This window comes from Spea bombifrons, chromosome 6 (assembly GCF_027358695.1).
Source record: "Spea bombifrons isolate aSpeBom1 chromosome 6, aSpeBom1.2.pri, whole genome shotgun sequence".
NCBI classification, from domain to species: Eukaryota; Metazoa; Chordata; class Amphibia; order Anura; family Pelobatidae; genus Spea; species Spea bombifrons.
In genome coordinates, this window is record NC_071092.1 from 29573245 (window position 1) to 29599150 (window position 25906).

At 37.7% G+C, this 25906-nt stretch overlaps 1 protein-coding gene and 1 long non-coding RNA gene across 10 annotated transcripts in view; one reads left to right on the top strand and one right to left on the bottom strand.

Moving 5' to 3' along the window:
• The window catches only part of COL11A1 (collagen type XI alpha 1 chain), an 85227-nt gene that overhangs the window by 37177 nt on the left and 22144 nt on the right, over positions 1-25906 (top strand). For all 6 annotated transcript variants that reach the window (XM_053468816.1, XM_053468815.1, XM_053468817.1 and 3 more), the window contains 28 exons: positions 2627-2680; positions 2803-2856; positions 3350-3403; positions 4257-4310; positions 4931-4984; positions 5500-5544; positions 5808-5861; positions 6266-6310; positions 8752-8805; positions 9530-9574; positions 9957-10010; positions 10749-10793; positions 11545-11598; positions 12302-12346; positions 14311-14364; positions 14899-15006; positions 15610-15663; positions 17189-17242; positions 17760-17804; positions 17906-17959; positions 18160-18204; positions 18969-19022; positions 19137-19190; positions 22133-22186; positions 22554-22661; positions 22940-23029; positions 24208-24261; positions 24899-25006. In XM_053468816.1, the coding sequence (XP_053324791.1) occupies positions 2627-2680; positions 2803-2856; positions 3350-3403; positions 4257-4310; positions 4931-4984; positions 5500-5544; positions 5808-5861; positions 6266-6310; positions 8752-8805; positions 9530-9574; positions 9957-10010; positions 10749-10793; positions 11545-11598; positions 12302-12346; positions 14311-14364; positions 14899-15006; positions 15610-15663; positions 17189-17242; positions 17760-17804; positions 17906-17959; positions 18160-18204; positions 18969-19022; positions 19137-19190; positions 22133-22186; positions 22554-22661; positions 22940-23029; positions 24208-24261; positions 24899-25006 (1647 nt within the window). The remainder of the gene's footprint in view (positions 1-2626; positions 2681-2802; positions 2857-3349; positions 3404-4256; positions 4311-4930; positions 4985-5499; positions 5545-5807; positions 5862-6265; positions 6311-8751; positions 8806-9529; positions 9575-9956; positions 10011-10748; positions 10794-11544; positions 11599-12301; positions 12347-14310; positions 14365-14898; positions 15007-15609; positions 15664-17188; positions 17243-17759; positions 17805-17905; positions 17960-18159; positions 18205-18968; positions 19023-19136; positions 19191-22132; positions 22187-22553; positions 22662-22939; positions 23030-24207; positions 24262-24898; positions 25007-25906) is intronic.
• LOC128499871 (uncharacterized) overlaps positions 21559-25906 on the bottom strand; it is a 374046-nt gene continuing 369698 nt past the window's right edge. For all 4 annotated transcript variants that reach the window (XR_008354821.1, XR_008354819.1, XR_008354820.1 and 1 more), the window contains exon 3: positions 21559-21595. This is a non-coding gene — a long non-coding RNA (uncharacterized LOC128499871). The remainder of the gene's footprint in view (positions 21596-25906) is intronic.

Here is a 25906-nt window from a genome sequence, read left to right on the forward strand (position 1 = left end):
AACCATTCGGGCCCATCTAGTATGCTTGGTAGTACTCCTTGGTCTGATCTTAGATTCAGGAAAGCCATATGCCTATCCCATCCATTAAATTCCCTCACTGGATTAGCCTCTACCACTTTTGCTGGGAAGCTCTTCCACTTATCTACCACCATTTCCGCTCACATTGTGAACTTTGTAACATAGACTAAACCACTGCTTAACTTAGCTTCATGACAGAGGAACAAAGTGACTTCTGTACTTGGGATTTTCTGCCAAGAAATATATTGAAACTTTCTGGGGCAAATTAAAATTGAATTGGAGATTTTAGTGTGACGTCTGCTATATGTGAGATGGGAATGTCTGATGTCTGGTGTGGAAAATATTGAATTACAGTATATATATATATAGTGGGGCCGTCTGGTGCATATCAAGAGTCTCTCATGCGTATTAGTATATATACTGTTGTTCAAACATTTGGGGTTTCCTTGCTTTTGAAAGAAAAACGATTTTTGTCCATTAAAATAACGTGAAATGGATCATAAATATAGTGTAGATTATACTAATGTTAAAAATGACTATTGTAGCTGGAAACGGCTTTACATACAAACATAAATAAGACTGGTGCAGGTTTGACCAGGAAAGCATGATGGTAATTAGAATGTGAGTGACTGATGCGGAATAGGTCAGGAGAGTCTGCCCTAGTTTTGACCAACCTTATATATAGGGATTTCTAAAAGAAGATCAGCTGTTAGGACTGGTGGAGCTAAGAGTCTGTGTAACTCATGTTGTCAACTGTTGACTTTGTGCAACATTTGAAACGGGTCTACAATCTACATGGACATCCCATTGGTTAATATGGTGAAAAGACCACTTTCCAAACTTTGCACCAGATTGGCTTTTTTATAGATAACCTTAGAAGCCTCCAAGTTTAGTATTAAGAATCCACCAGTGAGCTCCGGAAACACAGTGTGCCATATAAACACAGTCACAGTCCATTGATCAAGAAGATAGGATTAAAGGGTATGAGTGTTTTACGAGGAGTAAATGAAGGTCTCACCTTTCTGTGCACGTTAAACCCCCTGCCGCAGACGGAGTCAGAGTGTGTGTATAATACAATATCTCTTCTCACTTCTAAAGATTTTATCACAGTTGTTTTTTGGCAGATTCACCTTTAGTCATCTGAGAATATTGTAGTAGAATGGTTTGTGGCGATGAGGTCTAGACCATAGCACAGTTCTTATCTTCTTATTTGATATGTACTACGGATTTAAAACAGATAATCTTGATTTTATCTGCGACAGACAGCTCTAGTGTGTCATTTATGGCAAATTTTAGAATTCACAACATCAACATCCCATTCTAAATCTCGACACACAGCCCTAACCTTATCTCTAATATATACTTAAATGTCGTGAACTCGCTATCAATATTACACAAGGAGCAGGTAGAGTTTTTTTGTATGAGACACATTACCGGGATATTTTTTCAGCAGTGGATCTAGGCATAAAATCAGCTGTTTGAATTATTTCTGTGTAGCTGGTCATAAATACATTTTATTTTTCGGTAGTACATGAACAGCTGTCTCTTTATTTTATACAAAAAAAAAAAAGAAACTCATTGAGATATCGTTGAGATCTGCCATCCATATTGAGGTCTATCTATATAATTTAAAGAGGGTTTGTGGTGTTAGAAATCCCCCTTTGTAACGTTTCATAGCTGCTGACCTTTACTCTCAGGACCCTGAGCATTAACCCCTTAAGGACAATGGGGGGTCCCTAAACCCATTGAAAACAATGCGTTTGTCATTAAGGGGTTAACAGACATTTCTAAACTTGTGAGAGTCCCCGTGCTAGCTGTTTGTCTTTCGCACCACAAGGAGGCTGTAGATCTCAAGCAATTATATTCGGTATCACTGCAAATAAAGCTCAATGCCATCATTTACTGGAGAATTCTCAACTTGCTATATTTCATACATTATAAATTGTACGTAAAAACCACTTTAACCCCTTTGCTACCGAGGCAGGGCAGAATAATCACGAAATTCACCAATGTAAATTAATAAAGCTGCTCATTTTTTTGAAGCAATATGTACCCTCACACCTTTTTTAAAAATAGTTTTTTTTGGAACCATACAATTAACAATTAATATAATTACCTCAGTGGAACTTCCTGGCCTTTAGAAATTCTCTGGTTAGTGACAGACTCTGGAGTTGGATGAAGGAGATTTTTATGGAAGATTCGTACTTCCTAATCAGTGAGCATCACAGGATCGGTCGAAAATCCTACACGCATCTCTCATCGAGCCTGCTAATGAATAACTACAATATTATTTTTTTATGTAATGCCCACCTTGATCATTTGCTAAAAATGCAGTGTTATTTAGAAAATATTTCTAGTCTAATATCAGAATTAGTTTTTAGTTAGTTCTGCATAGCTGTGCATCATGACAGGTTCTACGGGACCTCCAGGAGCTCCATGAACTAGTTTCCTGAAATCCAGTTCAGAATCCAAATATTAGTGTCAGATAATACTACCACTGACCCACTAAGATTACACCAGTTCTCAATTTTTGCCTTTGTTGGTTTGTCTGTATAGTTACACAGATAACATCTCATTATTGGTAATCTCACAATGTCTTCTGTAACAGGGACAACCTGGTTCACCAGGAAACAAAGGAGACCCCGGAGATCCAGGCCCTCAGGTAAGACCTTTCATTTATAATGTAGTCTTGAAAAGAAAACAGTTACATGTAGCAAGTATCTCTGGGTAGTTATGTTCTTGTTGTGTTAACTTTCTTGACATGAGTTTTGTGTTACTCTGTAGGGTCCCAGAGGAATTCAGGGTTCACCAGGGCCCATGGGAAAAGCTGGTAAAAGGGTAAGTTTTGAGGCCAATGACCTTGCTTAATATACACAAAATGAAGAGACAGAAGCATTATGTCAATAGACTAGAAAGTAGGAGTGCTTGCCACTTTAACACGCCATTATGTTGGAAGAGGCAGGGTGGTTGGATGATAGCTTATACACTTGGGTTGTATTACAATGTGTGGACTAATTCAACTTTAGGTAGTAGAACATAAACTACATATTAAGAGATTGCAACTTTGTCCATGGCCAATATTAGGCCACAATTTTTGGATTTCCCTGATCAACAAATATTTAGGTATATGGCGTAAATAGTAAATATACTGAACAAACAGGCAGAACTGAACGTTGTACAATGTAAACTCTGATGTAAGTGAAATAAAGAACATGTTATGATTCTGTTCTATTACTGTATCATTGTCTATTCTCGTAGGGGATGTTATTAGACACCTTTGGTTTGGATGCCCTTCTGTTATCTCTTAATCAACCATGTCTTCTATTTTCAGGGACGCTCAGGAGCTGATGGAGCCCGTGGTATGCCTGGAGAACCTGGAGCCAAGGTGGGGTTTTGTTGACATAATATTTTCTAACATACTACATATAGTGAAGTTACATCTGATTATGATGGACTATGATGATCCAAAGAAGTTAGGGGATAAGGTGTGAGCTTCAAACTGTTGGTAAAATCAAAACCTTATAATGCTTAGTTAAATGGCTAGTCTGACTGGCGACACATTGTGGGCCTTGTAGAGCGTTAGCAGCTGTTTGCCTTAGTTGGGCAGGAACAAAAAAATCAACAATATTCTGGGTGAGTAATTAGTAAAGTAAATGGGAAGTCAGCTACAAATAGTGTTCAATAATGAAACGAGCTAACATATTACTCATCCTCCAGCAGCCGCTGAATGCCTGGGTGTTGAACTGAATTAAGTAATTTCACAAAAAATTAAACACTTTCACTAATTAACGATCCATACTGTCACAGATATTGTATTTACAGTATGGCCATTAACACAAATTATAATGATCAGTGGGGAATCCTAGCGCCCGCCACTCCATGTTGGACGCAAGGAAACAAATCCAAATAGTTTTACTACAAAATACATAAAAATAGATTTAGACTTTGTGACTTTGTCCACGTCTTGATTTCATCAACCCCTCATATACAAATATAATGCTCCCTGAACTTTACATTTTCACTAAAATATGCTAAAGATATATTAAAACTTGCATATTTCAAAACATAGTTGACCAATCCCCTTCTTTAATTGATGAACATGCCTTACAGAATAATAATAATTGTATTTTATTAAGAAAGAATCGTAGAATGTGGACTGTATTTTTAGTCACTACTGTAACATACGTGAGTGCTTTTACCTTTTTACTAGTTGTAACATTGCTTCATTTGTTTTGTAGGGTGACAGAGGATTTGATGGCCTTCCAGGTCTGCCCGGAGAGAAGGGACACAGGGTGAGTCCATTGCTTGGTGAGGAAAGGTTGACCTTGCAAGAAAAATCAGCATCCGTGCCCCGTTTTAAGGCTACAGTTTTAGTATGTGGCCAGCAGAGAGCGCTATGCCTCTTTCTTCTTGCAGATTCTAAATGTAATAAAACTTCTTGGCTTATTTTGTGTGTTAGAAAGAAATTGATTGCACACAAAGCCAATTAAGTGCAATCAGCATATACCAGTAATCCACAGATTTACGTATCTGAAAATATAACATATACTCTGCATTTAGAGCATATGCATAGGTCTAGTTAGCTGCTCAGTATCTATTTACCCCCTGCTGTTACACTAAGCAACATATAGGCATGGTTCTTTCTGGCATGTTTCGGTAAGATATAGACACAGGTCTGCCCTTTACATATAGGTATCCATATACATCCCCTCAATGTATGACCAAAGAAAGGTTTTTATATATATATTAACTTTGTTGGATACTGTTACTGGGAGATATAAGCAATGCAGCTCATGACATTATGTATATAGACTGTCAAATTATTTGAACAGGATCAGTCCAAAGCATGGTAGGAATATATTGGTTATGTAATTGTTCATTTTAACATATCTTTGTTCTTGCATTATTTTAGGGTGACAAAGGTCCACAAGGTCCACCAGGGCCACCAGGAGAAGATGGTGAGAGGGTAAGAACTTCTGAGAATTAGAATACTTTCTGGTTGTGGTAGTAGCAGTTTATTAAAGATGAGTATGTATGTATGCTCACTGTGCATAAAGGCCAAACACTTTGGGACCATTTGTTGTTTCCTGAAGAGAAATAATATTTTTTTCTCTATAAAGGTATGAAGTGAGCAAAAAATCTCTATGATGCTCTCTACTTGAATCTGCTGGAGAGATCAAGCAAAACCAGGGCATAATTGATCACAAATATATCTAAAATATATAATTTGAACACATAGTGTTTTTTTAAGTATTATCTATTGTAGTATGGGGCACATTAATGCTACTTTGTCTGAACTAGACTTGTGTCTAATATCATATAACAGTAATGACTACAATTATTTAGTTTCCTTGCTTTATGTTTAAATATTTATGCCAAAGTAACAGGTTGAATAGATACATACAGACATATGCAGGCGTACTGCTGATGCCTTCATCCTTTTTATTTGTTATGAAACACGCTTTTTGTTTTTTGTAACAGGGAGAAGATGGAGAGGTTGGACCCCGGGGATTGCCCGGTGAACCCGTAAGTGGCACATTAATCTACTGTGTACAAAACTCTCTTCTCTATGTCGGAGCTGTTTCACATTGTACGGTACCGGGTCACCGAGTCTCAGCCTCCGTTTTCTCACTATGCTCTTGGAGGGTTAAATCTAAGGGACAAAATGTTTAATAAATATTAATATTAGTTTGGAATTATTATCTGTCCTATTGGGAACATTCAGAGAACATTAAATCTTGTCTCGGCACTGAATAACTACTACCTATATTTTCTTTGACTTATTTTAGGGTGAACGAGGATTGCTGGGACCAAGAGGACCCCCTGGACCTCCAGGACAACATGTATGTAAAATTATTAACATAGATACTGTCTAAGTATCCTTGCCAACATTGAAATTACAGTAGATTATGAACATTTTTCAAAATACTAAAATAATGTATGAAGGACCAAAGCTTTAATGTATTATTTGTAGTATTGATTTTACAATCTTACTAGCTTAGAAGTACACCCATAAGAATGGAATTATTTCCAAATCTTCTTATTTTATCGCATCATTTAAATGTTAACATAATATCATGATACTTCCATATTATTTTCTAAACTTTTAGTTTAATACATTAGATCCACCAACACAGTAATCATTCAGAAACGTCTCTTTTTGAGAGTATTTTACTGTACTGTATTTTAATGGAAATTGTTAATATAGCAATTGATTTAAATGACTATGTTATCGTTCTTCAATTAGGGTATTGCTGGTGTTGATGGACCCCCAGGCCCTAAAGGAAATCAAGTAAGTCTTTCTGTTTATCCTATGTTAAAACACCGCCATACGTTTATTATTATTATAATTATTATCATCTTTTATTTATATAGCGCCAAAAACAATTTACGCAGCACTTAATACAATCCATATATTCAAGGGCCATGACAAGACTGGAATTGACAGACTAAGACAAACCGATACATTAGGTGGAGAGAGCCCTGCTCGCAAGCTTAGAACCTTTATAAAATCTTAGACTATATTTCCTAGTATGCATTAAAGGTACGATGCTAAGGAATATCAGGGCACTCCATAAATATCACAGAATGGCCTTACTATGGGCTTTAGAACACAAATAAAAAATGGAGCTGTCTGTAGGACAATATTACAAACATTCTCCTGATGATGGGCATTGAGTGCCGTGCTCAGTACTCAGACTTGATTATCGATATAGTACCATGCCATCCTTCGTGCCAAGCCCCTCTTGTGTTAGCAAAATGCTAGCTTGTCTGTGGTATAGCAATAGATTGAAGGGCCACTAAAATAGGCCACCATCGCTTTCTTAGCGGTCTATCTAGAAGAATCACATTTTTCATTTTTCCATAGTAAAGTTATTTAAAGTTTATAACTAGGAACCTGTTGCACAACCTGCAGTAGCAGAACCACAAGGACTTTATTTCTAACTATGTTGTCAGTCTTATAGTAATTGAGCATCTGGATACCAAGAACATAACCAAACGTTCAATTTTCATTTAATTTTAAGTTCATTTCCCAAAACTGAAAATGAGCATCTGGTGAGTCTACAGCTCTACACTAGTGAAAACTCAAATACGTTTACACAGTATTTTCCTTCTTTTGCTAATAAACTCTTTTAAGATGCAAAAGTACAAGAAGTACCATATAAAATATTCATTGGAAAGCTGGTAGAGCAGGTACTAGCGCCAAACACATTTGATAGAGGTAGTTGTCCACCAATTCTGTATATCCGCAGGTCTTTGGCATCACACTGGGTTCATTGGCATTCCCTCCTTGAATGATTTTTGTGCATCACATTTTAGTGAATGCCGCTGAATATTGAACAGGGCTGATCACATTGTATTGTTAAAAAGTCTGAAGACAAGTGTTTGACGGTAGTTCCCATCTTCATGACCCATGTGTCTGCGTGTACCCCAGGTTAAAAAATCCCCATCCTGCCCTAGCACATTCTGGAGCTAAGCACATTCTGGGGTTGTATGAATTAAGTTCTGCATTGTGTGTTATTATGTCTTTTTCATGTCTTTTCTCTCAAGCCTTTTTAATACTTTTTTACATCTCATGCCTGTTATAACACTCATACACCCTTTTGTTATGCTGGCATTTCATTCCGTGCCATTTGTTTCACATCATTGTCGTATAACCCAAACCTGCCGTTTTACTCCGCATGTTCTATTTCTCGGCCCTCTTCGACTCTGTTTTATATAAATAGCTGTTGTTTCGGTGTGCATCATCTTTACTGCTCTATGACCTTCTGGTTATCTTGCGCTACACAGCTGCGAGTCCTTGCTGTTTCAAAGCTTACCGGGTTATTATTATCTCGCTCCCAAAGACCTAGTTGAAAATGGCATTGCTTAAGAAGTTCTGGTTAATATAGCAGTTCGTCTTCCATTGTATTGATTATTAAGCTCTGTAATGGTAATTTTCCAGCTCCTTTCCTTTTGCATATATTAGTTTAGCTTCTTTTGTACTTTTCAGTCTTTTGAACAAATGCTTCAAAAAAGTAAAAAAAAATAAAATAAAAACCTGCTGTTACTTTTTTTAAAAAACTTTGGACAATCACATGATAAAGTGGCACATAAGCAGTGGTTAGTGGGAAAGCCAGTTATTGTGAGATGGTTTCTGCATTTTTCATATTAATGAATCAGTATTAGCGAAAAAAGATGGTTTTATTCTTGGAACTTCACGTGGTATTGTAGATGATGGTTGTTCAGGGATGATACTCTTACCATAGGACAAGATAGCCTCCACAGAATGAGAAGGTGTTAAAGGATAATACACCCACAACCTATATAAATCTAACTGCTATACCCTTCAATTTATCTACAATTGTTTCCTATGTCTTTTGAAGGTTTTTACTTAATGGATCAAAATGTATTTGACAGTGAATTACATACCTAACACCTTCTCTAAACAATCCTTCTCCGGGCTGAGATACTTTTTAAGTTAAAACGGCCTCGGGATGAGACTTCTTTGCTGGATCATAGAAAAGAAATAGGTTATGGAACAATATACTCGGATCAGCACTTTGAAGGCCGTGTTATTGTTGTGAAGTTGGATATGAACGTTATTTTCCCACACAACTATAAGAAAGAATACCAAATACCAGAGTCTCATTTTTGCCTATGGATTGATTGATATGTAGTGACACATTTTAAGATCTTAAGTCTTGTTTTCTGTAATTTTGTATCTTCTAACCTAAATTGTTTGCATTTCAGGGCCCACAAGGAGAGCCAGGCCCTGCTGGCCAACAAGGAATCACTGGTCCTCAAGTAAGTCATGCATAGATCTTTTGGGGAATAGACAAGCTGTTCAAGTATTTTTTAGGGAGAAATATATGACACAGGCTTAGGCATCCTGAGATATAACAGATGATGATATGTCTTCTTTTTGGTGCTCACATGGTTTATATAGTTTATGTAGTTTAAAATCTATGGTAGTCAACATTTTCAAGGCCTCCTTTCAGTAGTAAAAAGGTGAGCTTATAGGAAGACCACCACAGCTAAACCTCGGTTGTCTACAGCAATATATCTTGTTTTAAAAAAGGACAAACTTTCTGAGGGCTTCTGGACATTGGTCTTGTGGGACACAGTATTAAATAATAATAATTAAAAAACCCAATGAGAAATATTGGGAAGGGTCTTCCCAGTTCCTGAGCATATACAGACATAGGTTCTACTTTGTAAATACAGCTAGGAAAGCATGCCATAATAATTATTTAATAATTGAAGTTATGGAGTATCTTACAATAATTGTACCTGATGTTGTTATTAATAATGTTAATGATTATCAATGAGAAGTACAGAAAAGAACCTTCGTCTGTACCGTGCTTTTAGAGGCTAGAGTAAGAACTAATGAGCAATTGTGAGCCAGTCTCCAGGCTGCCACGTGTGAGTTCAGGAATGCGGCACGGCGGCCGTAGCATAAAATACTCGTCTGTTCTCAACTCACAGTGATGAATGAAATCCTGAGATATAATGTTTTCTTTCTCTGCAGGGTCTCCCTGGTCCACAAGGCCCCATTGGTCCCCCTGGTGAGAAGGTAAAGACTCCTCTGTGCGCTAGTTTGCTGTGTTAACCATATAGCCGCCCCGTCTCGTCTGCCTTTCATGTGTAGCATTTCAAATAAACATACTAGGGGGAAAGAGAGGTTACACAGTGTGCAGTCATAAGCTACAGGAGCCCGGTAACAGGAAGCATTTTATTTATCCTTAAAAGCAGTATTTTGGGAAGTTAAAGTCAACCACTGCTGTTTTTATGTTTACTGAATGGAAAGTAGGAGTTTCACAAAAATAAGCATTTCTTCGACTGCGGTATCCATTCTATTATCATTTTGTGGCGTTCGCTGCCTACTTTTTTTTGTATTCTGCACTGTGTGTAGGTTTGGTGTATGTCAGCTTAATGTATGTTTTGTCTCGGTTTAGGGCCCACACGGAAAGCCCGGTCTTCCTGGACTACCTGGATCTGATGGACCCCCAGTAAGTAGTTGGATTAATCTGGCAAGTCAACAAATGGTGGTATATCAGCGGTAATAGGACTAAATGCGTAGTCATCGGGGTTCTGTGACTTGACAATGTGGTCTATTTTATTCCTGTAACAGAATTCAATTCTATTAAAAATAGAATAGTATGACACAAAAAAAGAATTAGGAGAATTCTCTTTTTGTATCATACTATTCTATTTATAATAGCCTGTTAAATTCACATGGATACCATAGAAAACTCAGCTTTTAAACTTGTGACTAATGGCAAAGTAATTCTCAGATGATTTATCCTTATTATTGCTAATAATATTGAATACATTTAGACAGCAAACTATAGTAATTGTGGTGTGCGATAGGGATTAGTGTATGCAATTTATGACATATTGAGACAGTTTTCAATGCACTATATATATAAAACTATAGATATATAACTATAATATATAATATTATAATAGTTTAGTACATTAAACACATTGCTTTTTTTATCCACCACAATTTCTGTTTTAAATGTTACCTTCTGACCATTTGGAATCGCACGACCATATATCATCTGTCATCTGTCAATTCATCCTGAATTCTGAGATTTAAGGCAAGCCCCTTAAGGAGCCCCTAAGAAAAACTGCATATGTTGCATTATGAGTTGAAATTATTTCAAGTTACGGAGGTTCCTGTGTATAAAAAAAATCAAAATTCCACAAATTCCACCTGAAATAACATTATTGCTCTATTTTAGGGCCATCCTGGTAAGGAAGGACCTCCAGGAGAAAAGGGAGCAGCGGTAAGTTTGTAATTCAGATCTGTAGTTTAATAAGGCATAGTCCTTAAAGTCTTCTCCACAGAAAGTGCTTTGTGGAGCAAAAAATGATACCTGTATATACCAGCATTGTACAAATCCTAGGACAGAAGCACAACCAACGTTTTATTCATAGATGCATAATGAGATAAGTATCTAGCTCCACAATGAATAGCCCCTGGCTCTTACAATTGACACCATAAATATATACAGTATATACAGTATATATGTGATAGAGATCAACCAACATACTGTATTTTGATTTAAACCTTTAATTGAAATTTTACAAAATTTAGTTTCATAGACCCCCATTGACAAGCAACCTGATTATGAAAGAATTAGAGTTTTTAATTAGAGCTTACAAGGAATTCAATTTGAGAATAAGGAGTTATTGCTCCATGATGTGCTTTGATATGAAAAATGTAACCGCAGGGTACTTGGAATAATATCTGGAAAAGTGTTTATTGGGCCTCATTGGGCTTCAAATGGGTCCTTGTTGGTGAGATATGGTACATTCAAGGATAGTAATATCTGAGTGTGTACTTGGTGTGTAAAATGTGTTTTTTCATGGATTGTATTACTGGGCCAATTTTGCTGGATTTGGTACATTGGGCTGAATGTTTGTAGCCTTCACCTAAGTAAAATAGTTTTTCTTTTGCTTGAAATCAATACAACACACTTTTGTTGTATTGATTATTTGGCTTAATAATGAAATCAATTGTTTCTGTTATTGTAGGGTCCCACTGGCCCTCAAGGACCAATTGGTTACCCAGGACCTCGAGGAGTTAAGGTATGTTCTTTAAATTGTATGACAATCTTTTTATTCTGGGGTAAACTTAATTGCTGGGCGCTTGAAAGGTTCTTCTGTTAAAAGTCCTGTTATGTGGGGTTTATTAACTAAACCTCAAGTGGAACCCAGGCACGTAGAATCTTGACACCGAGTCAAACCAAATCAAACCGAGTCTCTATTATCGTCAGCGTAGACTTGAATTGTTTGAATTACCAGGTTATAAAGCGCAAACTTGATGAAATACTCCAGAGCTAGAATTGGGTCATCTCAGTGATAACTGATAATTGCACTTTGGTAGTGAGTGCAAGAAAACCTGGCCCATAGTGAATGGAACCCACAACAGGCAACTCCTATCAGAGTGGGGGATGAATTAACAATTAGCAAAATTTAGGTTTGCAATAAGCAGAACAGAATTTCGTGCATTTTTAGAGAACAGTAACCGTATGAGCTAGAATCTTCATCAAATACCTTAAAAATCAGAAAAGCCAACTCACCACTAAATTCCCTCATCCTTGGAATGGCAGAACTTGAAAGTATGTCCCCCAGAGCTTGGTGCTCTACGTCTGGTCCCGAGAGCCAATCATTTATGATTAAAGCAAATTGCTTGAGCATTTTTTTTTCTTTGGTTTAAGTTTCTTCATTTTTCCCGTTAATGGATCTGCCGGTATATCTGTCTAACTAATTGTGTCCTTTATTGCCACAGGGAGCAGATGGCGTGCGTGGTTTGAAGGGAGGCAAAGGAGAAAAGGTATGTCATACCTTTATGTATATGCGTGCATGTTTTCCTTCTATAAACATTTAAATGAAGTCTGACGTAAACGCTTCAGATGGACCATACTAAAAATGGCTTTATTCTCTTGAACCACTTACCATACCTTAACTGGTGGTATTTAACAAATTTTCTTTGTGGTTAAACCTTCAGAGGAAACAGGTCATTCGTTATTATCAACTTTTGTTCATGTTTTTATAAAACAGTGGAACAGCACCTTTAATGGTTAAACATTCTCTGAGTCATAAAACTCCATTTTATTTCATATAGCTTTTCAGAATTTGGCGGCCAGTCGTTGTAAAACATCTATTATTAAATCAACTAAATATAATTTTAAGCAAGTTAGTGAAATAAATCGAATCTAAATTGTTAGGCCGGTCTCACGAGGCATGTCTGGCTTAGGCAAAGCACACTCACTTTAACAAGTTTTTGTGAGCATCGAGTATATAGAGGAATTGGGAGATTTCTATCCCTTCACGATTCACTTTTAGCATTCAAGACAATGTCGGATCTCCCATTTGTTAGCAGAACAAATAACAATTAATCCAGAGATGGGCTCTGCGAGGCTGGCAGCACTTCCATGATCCGCTGCCCTGATCCATCTACAATCGGCCATTAGACACGAGCAAACAGAACGTAATCCTGCCGTAGCTCATTCTCTGTATAAGTGTCGTCTCTGTCCTCCTCTCCGTTTTCTTAAGTCTACGCATCTTGTCATAATCCCACCCCGTTAAATACACTCCATCGGACCTCAGCTCCGCAGAATGTATTTGCTTTCTATAAAAGGTGCTAATAATTTATTATAATCACAAACCCTGCGGCATGAGCGTTTGACACTAGAGATAAATAATGCAATATGCTCCATCTATTGGTGTGTTAAGCATGGCTGCAGATGTGATTCTCATATAAAGTCAGGGGTGTCTGCAGACGAAGGGGTGTATAATTCCTAGATAACATCTAAACGAATGTGATTGCTCCCACTTTTATCCTCTCCTTTTGGATGAGGTCTTATTTTTGACCCTGACCTCCTGACCTTGGGGTGCTGCCCTAGGCCTGACCAAAGCTGCCCCCGCCATTGTGGAGAGCCGGAATATGACGTCATATTCTTTTGCTCCGTGAACACAGCGCCTTTCATAGTGTCAACAGGCGGATTGGCGAGGCCAGAGATATCTCTTGTTACTGGCCCATCAACCAGCAACACACCGGGTGGCGTCATCGGCCAAGAGCGTGATCTGCCCCCCCACCCCTAGTTTTGATAAAATTGTACATGGTGTCATGAACAATTAATTGGTGTTAGGGTTTAAATGACCAGCTTGGCAAGTGTGTGCCTACATCTGATTACTGTATGTGTTTTCCAAAGGCCATATTAATGCATGCTTTTCAGATCTGTCAGAGTTAAGAATAATTAAATCAAGTTCAATTGAAAACTGATTGCAGCAATTCAGCAGCTTTTGTTCATTTAGTTATTTTTAAATGCATTATTACTGCTTGTATAGCAGTGCACAGGAATCTTAGCATGAGCGGTTTCAGTTCTTTAAACGCTTTGTAGACTGACGTTTTTTTAACTGATCCAAGGCACAGTATGGGGATACGAAAAATCTATTTGGGGCTACATCTACATTGTCATTCATTCTTAAAGGGACATCCCAGCCATGATCATTTTTAGTATGAGCTCATATATGTGCCATCCAGGAGGCATGCCCTGGCACCGGAGATGCCATCATATATGGCTATTTCTAGTATTAGAGGTGAAATTAGCCCACATATTTACGTTCTCTGATACCCCATGCTAAGAGCAGGTAACACCAACTGAAATACGGGCCCCGTGGCATTGTTATAAGTGATGACACTATAAAATCAATATACTGTGAAGGAGAATTTACGATTCCAACATAGTTTTTCTCTGTGGGTACAACTCATAGTGATTTCTTATTCTATTACAGGGGGAGGACGGTTTTCCAGGATTTAAGGGTGATATGGGACTTAAAGGAGACCGGGTAAGTACAGAGATAAATTTGTGGACTGTATCCACAATTTTTTTCAACAAACCTAATTCAGCATAAATAGAATACGTCTATATATTTCTATTGAATTATTTGAATAAATCTAAATTCACTATATGCATGTGTGTGTTGCAGTTCAAATGAATGTTTTAGAATTTTCCCAAGTTATATATATGGTAATGGCTTAACCATTACACTGCTGGGAGCCTGCGGTAACTTAATACCTTTAAACATAACAAACTACATAGTGAAATTTAAGCACATTTGCACTAAAAATGATATTCAATCAAATTTGTGATTTTCTATGCATATAATGGCGGATTTACCATAGACCAAATTACAGAAGTTCATATTTATCTAGACACAACTGGAGCAGAGCAAAATTTTGATCAATTACTATAGAAGAGAGTTGAACATAATGATTGCTCCAAAATTAGCACTCTGCTCTGAATTACTCTAGTGTTGCCCATGATAGGAAGGAAAGGTGCAGTTATTACTTTCTCTGTGTGATGCTGGGTTCTGTCTTAGGGTGAGGTTGGACCTCTTGGTCCAAGAGGAGAGGATGGCCCAGAAGGTCCAAAGGGAAGATCTGGTCCAACAGGTGATGGCGGTCCCCCTGGTCTAGCTGGTGAAAAGGTTAGTACAAGTGCAGATTCTGATTTTATTGTATAAATTATATCCTATATTTTCCATCAGCCAAAACATTGTATTACTTGGTTCAAACACAATAAGCATATGTAACATTACTTTGAAATTATACATTACAACAACTTAGGTCGGGTATAAAATGTAATATCCGACACAGTTCGGGTTTCTCTAGAACTTTGTTCTAATGGAAGGTTGAAGAGTTTCCATTAGGTCAATACGTTCATGCTAACACACCTTTGTTCTAAACACTCTGTAGTAATATGGGACTATATAGTACAATCATCATTACATAGGCCAAATATAACCATAACAGTTCCAGTTATAGTTTAAATGCATATGAAATCCTGATTTGCGTAGCTGAACAAGGGCCACCAGCGCAGAGGGTCTGATTTATGCGATTCAGTTTAACTGGCCATGTGTACAGTTCAGAGTAATATTATCTACTATAGAGGCCCTTGTGTGCCAACTGGATTCTTTGTGAAAGTACTTCTATACTGTACATCTATGAGCAATGTGGAATACAATACAAACATTGCCTTCTTGTAGGGTTAGATGTGTTTAATTATCTTCTTATTTTATTTGTTTTTTTAGGGTAAACTCGGAGTACCAGGATTACCAGGATATCCCGGACGACAAGGTCCCAAGGTATAAACCCATAAGAGTACCGGAGTTACTCTAACATCTCTTCACACACTTATATTTAAAAAACAATTTATTTTTTTTAATCAAAGTATGCTAGGTTCCCTATTGACAGCCTTACCTTGTTTCCATGGAATCACCCAGCCAGAGCTAAATTTCTCCATAGATACATTCAGGATACATATGCAAGCAATTACCAAGCATTGAATTGCACCCTTTTGCGGCATCGATAGGGTAAAGAATACAGAAAGAAAGGTCAAGTGTTTTAGCTCGACTGTTTGAATCCTTGCTATAAACTTACCAATTTGGTGTTTTCCGACCCACCGCAAATCCATCTCATGTTTAGATTGTCGGATTGATTGGTTTCCACATTTTGTTTGTTCTTTAGTCATCTGGAGAGATTTCCTGTCGCATCCTGAGATCAAAAGTCTGCCGTATTGTTATAGGGCAAACAAACCTTGTTTAAGGAGGCTGCTCCAGATACTTCTTTCATATATAAGACCTTATTATGAGGACTTTCTGCACAACTGCAGTCATGTTTCTATTTAAAAAAAAAAAAAAATTATTCTGCTGACGTTAATCCTTTTTCCTAAAGCTTTTAGGAAGTGCTTTTTTTTTACAAACATGGAAATTAAGGGTGTCCAATGTCTTTTTTAAAATAGAATGAATTAAGAATACAGGCACAGGGTTAATACTAAAAGCAAAACAGTTTTACTTTCATATTTTACTGAGCAGATACGTGCTGTCTGTGGGAGTAGGGAGATCATACTAATTTGGGGGTTAATTCCACACTACATGTAAAATAGCATAGGGTAGCACTGCTATTGAATAGAGATGAGGGTGTGCTATGGCCTTCTTCAGAAGGAACCAGAAAGCATAGTTATGCGTTGGAGGATTAATGAGTAGCTTTGTGGTGTATTCTATGTATATAAAATCAAATTCTGATCTCAGGAAACCCACAAATATCTAAGTCCAGACCCTGTCCATCATGAAAATTCTTTATATGTTTAATAAGATGAGCAACTCACAAGTACCAAGTCTGGTTCTCCGAGTTCCAGAAAGTTGCTCTTGCGAGTTCAGTTCCCATTAAAATCATTGGCTATGCACAATGAATGGTGAATTTGCAGTAGAATTTCTCCCCCGCCAATCATCAGCTTTCACAGATTTCCAACACATTTATCCCCAAGGTAAGTCTTTTATATCTAGTGGGACTTGAAATGTAAATCATGGTCTGCCCGGAGGAACTGAAGAAACACAGAGCCGAATTTAAAGAAATAAACCAAACCACAAATGTTCTGTGGAACCTTATTCTTTATACGGATACCTGCAGCATTTGTTGCATTTCGGTTAGTCTGATAAAATATTTTGATCTTTTCTATGCTTTCTGGATCTGAATACTTCTGGTAAGAACTTCATTATACCGTCTATGATATATTGAGAAGACCTAGTGATACATTGCATCTATATAAACCTTTTTCTTCATAGTAGCATTACCGATTATTAATACTTGCTAATTCTTGTTTTCCACTAGGGTTCCACAGGCTTCCCAGGATTTAATGGAGCCAACGGCGAGAAAGGAGCACGGGTATGATATACAGTCAAAATGAGATCTTAGACCATTTGCTAGAATCATTATCATATTCCAGTCTTATGGACATAACCTATATTTTCTCCTGCAGGTCTAGAATATTTGCAATTATAATTGTATCCATTAAATTAACATAATCAAAAAATCGAAATTGAATTAAATTAATAAAATAAAAAAACAAACACAAGAGAAATATCGCATTGATGTATGTTGGTAAACATGCAAAGCTCGTAACAGTCTGGTTACCCATCTGTTGGGTTAAGACAAAGTTCCAAAGATGCCAGTTTTTGAATGACATACAAGGAAAAATGTAGTCTCACGTCTCATGCATGCTATGGCTGAAGACATCCGTGTCACCTACAAAAACATGCTAGTTTTGATGAATATTGTTTCTAATGAATGATAACAGATATAGGTAGAATATGGAACAACCCTGAGAATTTCATGTTCACTGTATGAGCATGCAGTATCCTTTCTTAAACTTTTTTTAATAAATGTTTTTCTGTATCACTAGGGTGTAGCTGGCAAACCAGGTCCAAGGGGACAACGAGGTCCAACGGTAAGTGTCTACACATCCTGTCATCAATTCTTTTGGGTGTGTAAAAAGCCTTGTCGCGCCAGGACAATTGTCATCAATTATATTTTCGTTTACTCTCATAGGGTCCACGTGGCGCTAGAGGTCCAAGAGGTCCTACTGGAAAACCAGGTCCTAAGGTAATTATTGAGCCATTGTCTTGATTTTTGCATAGAGAGATGTGAGTAACGAAATTACAATTCGTTAAGAGATATTCATACTGTATTAAGAACATAGCCATTGTGGAACTATAAAACAAAAGAGTGGTTAGGTTTGCCTCTAACTCTTTACTTGAGTGTTTTTTCTCTATATTGAATTTTCCACTTTTCATCTTTTTTAGGGCACAGCTGGAAACGATGGCCCCCCTGGCCCACCTGGTGAAAGAGTAAGTGTAGATATGGATTGGCTATTCCCATTCAACCCTACTGTTATATTCCAGATGGCAGATATAGCATGTTCACAATACAAAAATCACATTTTAATATCATTAAATAGAACTGGATGAAGCAAACATCACTAATTGTTAGCCCCGAACTTGTTTGAAACTGAAAACACGTGGCTAGTACCCTGTGCCGTCCAAATTAATCTTCTCTTATTTAAAAGCACATTACAAAAGGAATCAAAATATAGTTTATAATGGCAGATAATTACCATCTAGTCTACTCATTCTTTCAGCTTTATAATCAGCTTTTTCAAAATAGTCGTTTCGATATTAGACACATTTCTGGATTATTAATATGTTAGTCAATACTAGATCTATTGGTAATTATTCAATGTATTTATCATTCCTAAGTAATCTTATTCTTGCATCTTTCTTATAGAATCCACACATAAACTCTAAATAGTTTGAATGTTTTGTTTTTCATAAGTAACCATGCATTTTTACACGTTTGACCTTTTCCACAATGTGATTCTCGCAAAAAGAATGGTGTATCCAAAGTAAATGTATTTTGAATTCAGTTATTTTGTTATTTACAGACATGTATTATTAAGTTCCCCGCACATATTAATGGAATATATTGTATTATTCTTGCCTCAAGAGTAGGAGGCTGTAGTTGATCTCAAACTGGTGCTGGGCTACTGAACCACTGCAGCTATTTCATAGGATTGTCTCACTAATCAAAACTCTTTGCTTCCTTTGTGTCCCAGGGACCTCAAGGACCACAGGGCCCTGTAGGGTTCCCAGGACCAAAAGGCCCCCCTGTAAGTATCTTCGAACAGAGACACAAAATAATCGTATTGGTCACGCCATACCAATGTGTTAGGACCGATTGGTATATGACATGATTTGCTTAAAGTAGGTCTGCTTTGTTTTAGGGACCTCCTGGAAAGGATGGGTTGCCCGGCCACCCTGGACAACGTGGAGAAACAGTAAGTAGACAGATTCCTCAAATTCTGGGCAGCCACCCCACACCCATCTCTCCTCTGACAGTTAGTTTCTCCAAACACTTCTGATCAGGTATGAGAAGACCCTCCAGAACTTGTGGCAGAGCTGTGTTCTAATATCTGATCGGACCTGTTTATGGAAAGTAACGCCTATTTACATTCAGAGGAATGAGTGTCAGATGGCTGCATATTTTACCCTATGTACCGCAAGAGGCCTCTTGCACTCAGCCAATCATATACCTCCATTCAGATGTGCCCATGTCCATACTGTGCATATATGTATGGGGTCTATGGCTGGCTTGTGCTGGAACGCCTCAGCATTATAGATTCTAGCACCCCACATATCCATCACATCCAATATTACAGATATGGGATAGTTGTACTAAGAGGAAAGTAGGAGGGTGGGCACTCCTTTCTTATTCAACGGTACCAGCTGGCTTAAACATTCTAGCGGTATAGTTCTAAGAACATATGAGTAGTTTAAAAAACAGCAAGTGCCATGTAGCAGTCAGATGTCTTCACCCTCTGTATATCTCAGCATCACAGGGTGAGATTCATTTCATAAAGCAAAACCCCACAGGGCAGGATATTTCTGTATCTCCATCTTGGCTCGGCACATGGATTACCACTCTTAAAAAGAGACATGTTTTACCTGCTCCCCAAAGCATATGCCTAATTGCCTTTGGCTATTAAACCCGCAGCTAAAATGTACCACAGTCTGCTTTGTCCGTGTTTCTTAATGCATCTCACTTATGCAAACTGATTTCCGTGTTCATTTAAATGCCACTAACCATAGGCTTTCCAATAATGTGCATTTACTGCTTTAAACTTACACTTCCTTTTCAGGTGTAACTGCAGTATAATCACCTTATTTTAATGCAAATTGTGTTGCTTGATCACTGCATTTTCCGACAATAAAAGACCTTTGGTGCTGTAATGTGATTGCAGGTGGAGATGAGCGAACCTGTAGTTTGGCCCATAAAATGATTTTTTTTTTACAAATTAGCCATTACTTAACATTTTGCCAAATTCTTCAATGATGATTTCCAGAAATCGAATTTGACCTAGGGATGCCAGCTTGGCCATTTAAAAAAAAAGACTTCTACGAATCTGGCTTGATGCAAGCAAATCTTTTAAGGCATTATGTGAAATGTATATAGTGAATTCAGTCACCTTGCCGTCTATGACTCTTATATGCTACCTGTCTGCACTTGTCAATGAACGGTGTGCGGATGCGATGAGTTCATAGGTGTTGAGGTTTAAATGGACCATCCGAAATTCCAATTTTGGAACACTAAATAAATTGCTCTGCTTGAATCGTCTGATTAGGGAGAGGTATTTTATACATCATGTAATCACTTGTACTGCTTTCCACTTGTTTGAAATGGTACAACGAATTCCTAGTAAAACCAGTGTGGCTCTCAAGCATAATTTGGTTCGCTCATTTGCAATTGCAGAAAGGTCATCTACTATAATAACAGATGGGGGGGGCTCAACCTGATGAGATTACCCCGCAGCATATATGATTTAAGACCAGCACATGCACTCCTTTCCGCCAGGGAACTTTCATAGGGGAGACCTGTCATTACAATACACCTCCTATCACTCACAGCCAGCAGTTGGTTTGCAGAGGTGATTGGAGCTAGCGTATTTGCTGGAAGCACACAGTTGTACTTCCTAGATGTAAAGTGTGATATATTTCCTTTTTTTAAGAAGCGTTTTTGTTTTTCATGTTGCAGCGTTGTAGATATATGTTACTTATTTTACGACTTGCTTTTAGTAGAGGTTGTCCTTCCCATAAAATAAACCTTCCTAACAAGTCGATTACAGGCCCGTTTAAATCAATTTATGTAGTAACACCATCCTTGTGGTTATAAAATGTCCATTATCAGAGCAGGGTTTAATAATCACCGCTTTATATGTATATACAAGTGAGCCCAGGTTTATTAGACACATATATTTCATGAAGTTGGAGAGAGCTGAGCCATGCAAGACTTGTCCCCTTATTTTAATACTGGACAGTATTAGGTGGAATGGTCAAAATTAAGGACATTTCTGTGTCGTTTTTAATGTGGCATTCCACCTCGACTAATTATACCAAACAAATTGTAGATCTTTTTTTAAGAGGTAGCAATATATTTAGACAACTTTCTGTGGGTATCAAGAATAATGTCAATATTTAGTCTCCTGGAGAATAATGGAAGTTGTTGCGTCGTGTTTGTAGCCCAATCTTCACCGATATAATGAGAAATGGTTTTATGCTTCTTCATTATGCTGCACCCAGTTAATTGTCTTAGTTTGATTGCTTTCTAACACTAACGAATAGCTTTGCCCTCCTCACGCAGACATCATCCATCATCCTCCGGAATTGTGGCCCCCCCCCCCCCCCCCTCCATGCCATTATAACCTCACCTCTTATTTCCAGGCGGATTTAATGCTTTTTAAAATTATGTTTAACCCTTTCACACCATGAGCTGCACTGTTCATCACACTGAAAGTGTTAATGCAGCTTGGCACGAGCTAGAACCGCTTCAGCTTGCTAGTGTGCACTTTAACTATGTTGGAGAGTCGGTAAGTAGAAGACCATGCATACATGTCACTCCGTAAGCCTTCAGAGCCGGCCAAGGATTGTATAGAGATTTACTGCTATCTACTCTGGCACACAGGGAACATTATATCAAGTCACATACGTAAATAAACCCAAAGGAATAATTGTGTATAAGCAGACGTTAGACTAATGCCGGGACAAGCATTACTGGCGTAACGAAATAGACGAGACGTTGAGGGTCAATTGTTGTATTTGGCTCATGTGAAGTGGGTTGTTTTAGCAACTGAAGGGTTCCCTGCTCCAAATCCTTCGTTATTACAAGTCTAGAACTGTTATGTCTTGCATTTTACAGTGATTAACTATATTGTTAAATTTGTAGGGTTTCCAAGGAAAAACTGGGCCCCCAGGTCCCGGAGGTGTAGTTGGTCCTCAGGTAAGTGTTTACTCAGCTTTCGTACTAATCACCAGCTTGTCTCGTCCATCTCATGTCCCTACGCTTCTTCTCGTTAACTTCCATTCTACTTTCCCGTCAGTCTTTTTAATTTCACAGTCCTACATCTGTCTTCAAATCCTTCATGTCACCACTTTAGTCATCGTCAGTCGCATCTGCTTACAGCTATAATTTATCTTGCCATATACCTTTTTGCTGCCCCATCCTCTGTATTTTTTATCTCGCCATCTTAATATCCTTTTCCTCCTCATCACTTCACTGTCCTTTCTTATTTTCAGAAGGTTTTCTATGCTGTGACATCTCATTGTTTATCAGTCTTATTATACTAATTTGACTTCTTCTCATTCAGGGTCCAACTGGAGAGACTGGTCCTATTGGAGAAAGAGGCCACCCTGGGCCACCAGGTCCTCCTGGAGAGCAAGGATTGCCAGGGGCAGCTGGGAAAGAGGGTGCAAAGGTAAGCATACCCTTTAAGCAAATTATGGATCTGTGGTATGTGAACCAGGTCAGAAGAACTCAGACCTTAATCAATATAACTATTTATATCGTGAGGCTCCTCCTGACACTAGCTTTTGCTACCACTGGTTGTCTGGTGGAATGTATATAATAGCTTATAACGCTAGCAGCTTTTTCTTCTGCACTTATTATACAACCCATATTTCTCATCTATCATCAATGGTAAATGTTTCAGTCTGAGGTAGTAATGAATAATGAGACCACACTATTCTTCTACAGGGAGATCCAGGTCCCCAAGGTGTTGCTGGGAAAGATGGCCCACCAGGTCTGCGTGGATTCCCCGGTGAGAGAGGCCTCCCTGGAGCTACGGTAAGAGTCAAAATCATCTGAAACGCTGTCTAGTGTCAAGAGTAGAAGTGTTGAAAAGGTTTTCAAGTGAAGCAGCTTCTTTAAAGTCAGTCCAGTGTCTTTTAAGTTAATTACTTTCCATATTACTTTTCCAATTTTGTCTTTCTCTAAAAATAAGAGAGATGTCACGTTATGTCATGTTATTTTAACTTTCTGGCACTGTGGAAACCACAACATCAATGTTTGTTGATATTGTCAGTATTACACATCTATGTATAAAGAAAATGACAGTATCGTTTGTTTGCTCCCTTTATCTCCATCGCATTGTCTCCAAGAGGCCGGCAATATGTTTCTGTATTGTCAGCCAGCAGTGACTTATTTTTAGCATTGAACAAGAGTGTGGATTCTCTAAGGAAAATGTACCCCTGATTATGGACCTTGTTCATTTATCTGGCTTTTACTTTAGATAGACTAGCAGCGGTTTACACAGGGGCAGAATTATAGCAGAACCTTTTTCTGTTGTTAGATTGTAATTCATAAAATTGGCCTGACAATCCAATTTGTGGCCAAATGATCAACGTGCTTGTTGTGGGGTCACATTTTAGGATTTGTTGCATTGTTCTCCATGTGGTGCTTGGGGACTCTATCACATGTATTTAATTAAACAACCCTTCATCTTTACATTAAAGCAGTGTGCCTTTGTAAAAGTTGTAATTTAACTGGTGAATTAAATATAAAAAGAGATGAAAGTCCCCATCTACAGATGATATCATCAGAAAATGATTATTATCCCTTTATACCAATATGACTTTCTATTTCTATATTATGTCTTTTATAATGCATTAGAGCTATGCATTATATTTTTTAATATTTAAGTCACTGTTATATTCTTGATGACTTGCTGAGATGAACCAAATACATAGACATCAACCATAAAAATCCTCTCTATTTCACTTTCATTTAATCATTTAGGCCTTATTACAACCAATAAAAAAAATCAGAATGCAATCAATGCAAATATTGGGAAGTGTTCACGGTTGTATCCCTGAGATGCCAGAAAAACACATGATATAAGGATTGACTGCACTATTGACACCAAACGTGTTGTCTTTGCCAGTGTTCTTGGCTCATCTGCTTTGTATATGTTATGTATATTGTATATGTGTATTGTTTTATAATATCACCTTGTTATTTTTCAGGGTGCAGCTGGCTTGAAGGGTGGAGAAGGTCCACAAGGTCCACCTGGTCCTCTTGTAAGTAGATATATCCTCAGCGGACATTGTCCTCCACTCTGATGTCATTTTTTATGCCATAACCTACCATAATCCAATGAATCTGTTAAAATCACTCCAGACTGTGCAATAACTAAACAGCCCTTTTGTAAAACAATTAGGCTGAAGTGCAGTAGAAAATGTGGACTTCCACAAACTAAGGACCCAAAGGAGACTTTTAGTTCAATGAGCTTACAAGTTTAGTGAAGTAACACTATATCTTGCTCCAAGACCGCCACAAATGAGGTTACAATGTATTTAAATAAACTAAATTCATATTGCTATGATAAGTGTGTAGTCTGGTAGCATGCCCTCAAAGAGTTAAATGATTGATCTACTTTAATAATCTAAAGGTGTATCCAGCAATATCTATTGTATAACTAGAGATTATACAACATGTAATTTGTCCAATAAGTAAATTTTGAGGCTAATCTTGTAATGGCATGGTGCTATCCCATAGACATTGGTATATTTCATTACATGGTTAGCGTTGTATTTACTTTTTGATTATTATTCTAGTGGCCCTCATAGTAAAGATAAAGCGGCTCTCTACTGGCGTGATAATATCTCTTTTTTACCATATGTGATGAGTGACAGACATGTTTTTTGTGTACAACAGGGATCTGCTGGAGAACGAGGTGCAGCAGGTGCTGCTGGGCCTATTGGTTTGCCAGGAAGACCTGGTCCTCAGGGCCCACCAGGGCCAGCGGGAGAGAAGGGTGCTCCGGTAAGTTAAACTGTCACCCTGCGTTCATCATGAGCTATTTGGAGTCACAGGCTTGACATATGTAGCAGGAACCAGTCGTAGGCCTTTGTGGACCCTGTTCAAAAAGGGTGGCTCTTCGTGGCGTAAAAAGGTCAAAAGAATTTCAGTCTCGTCCTAATCCCATATCTTGCAGTCAGTTTTGCTTAAAATGGGTAATGTGATAGACAATACATTCTATGGAAAGCATGATTATTTTAATAGTATGGCTTGAAATAACTAATTATGTTAAATGTTGTTTTTTTATTGGCCCTTTCCTTGTAATGACAGAATGATGCAATCTCGTATTACAAAGAATAGAGAGTGTAATTACACTAAATGAACTCCTAGATCATATGGTGATCGCTGAATACATCAGTGTAATGGCGGATATCTTTTATGAGTTTGTCAGTGTAACAAAAAGATGTGTACGGATTTTTCAGTCTATCTTTAAAAGTATATTGACCTCGTTACGCTGGAATTGTTTCCAACATTGAACGTTTTACTAGTAGCCTCTAAATTGGTAAAGTAATAGGATCATCATTGTAATGATGTAAAAAATACACATTATCCCCCCCGACACATTATAGGAAACAAGTACAAAATGGCTCATTAACACCCCCCCTTTTCTCAAAAGTCATATGTTTTGTTAATACTTATTGATTTCCATGAAACACATTTGTAGCAAGGGCAGCTTCTAAAATGTCTAACTCCTTTCAATATATAGATGTACTTAACCCTTTATAAAGGAATACAGATCACGCTTTGATTTTAGACTGCAAAGCATAAGAAGATACATTTATACGCCTGTAGACATTAAATCAATTTCAAACCAAACTCTCCCAAGTTCCTAGTCAACATGTACAATAAACAGCCCTATACAAT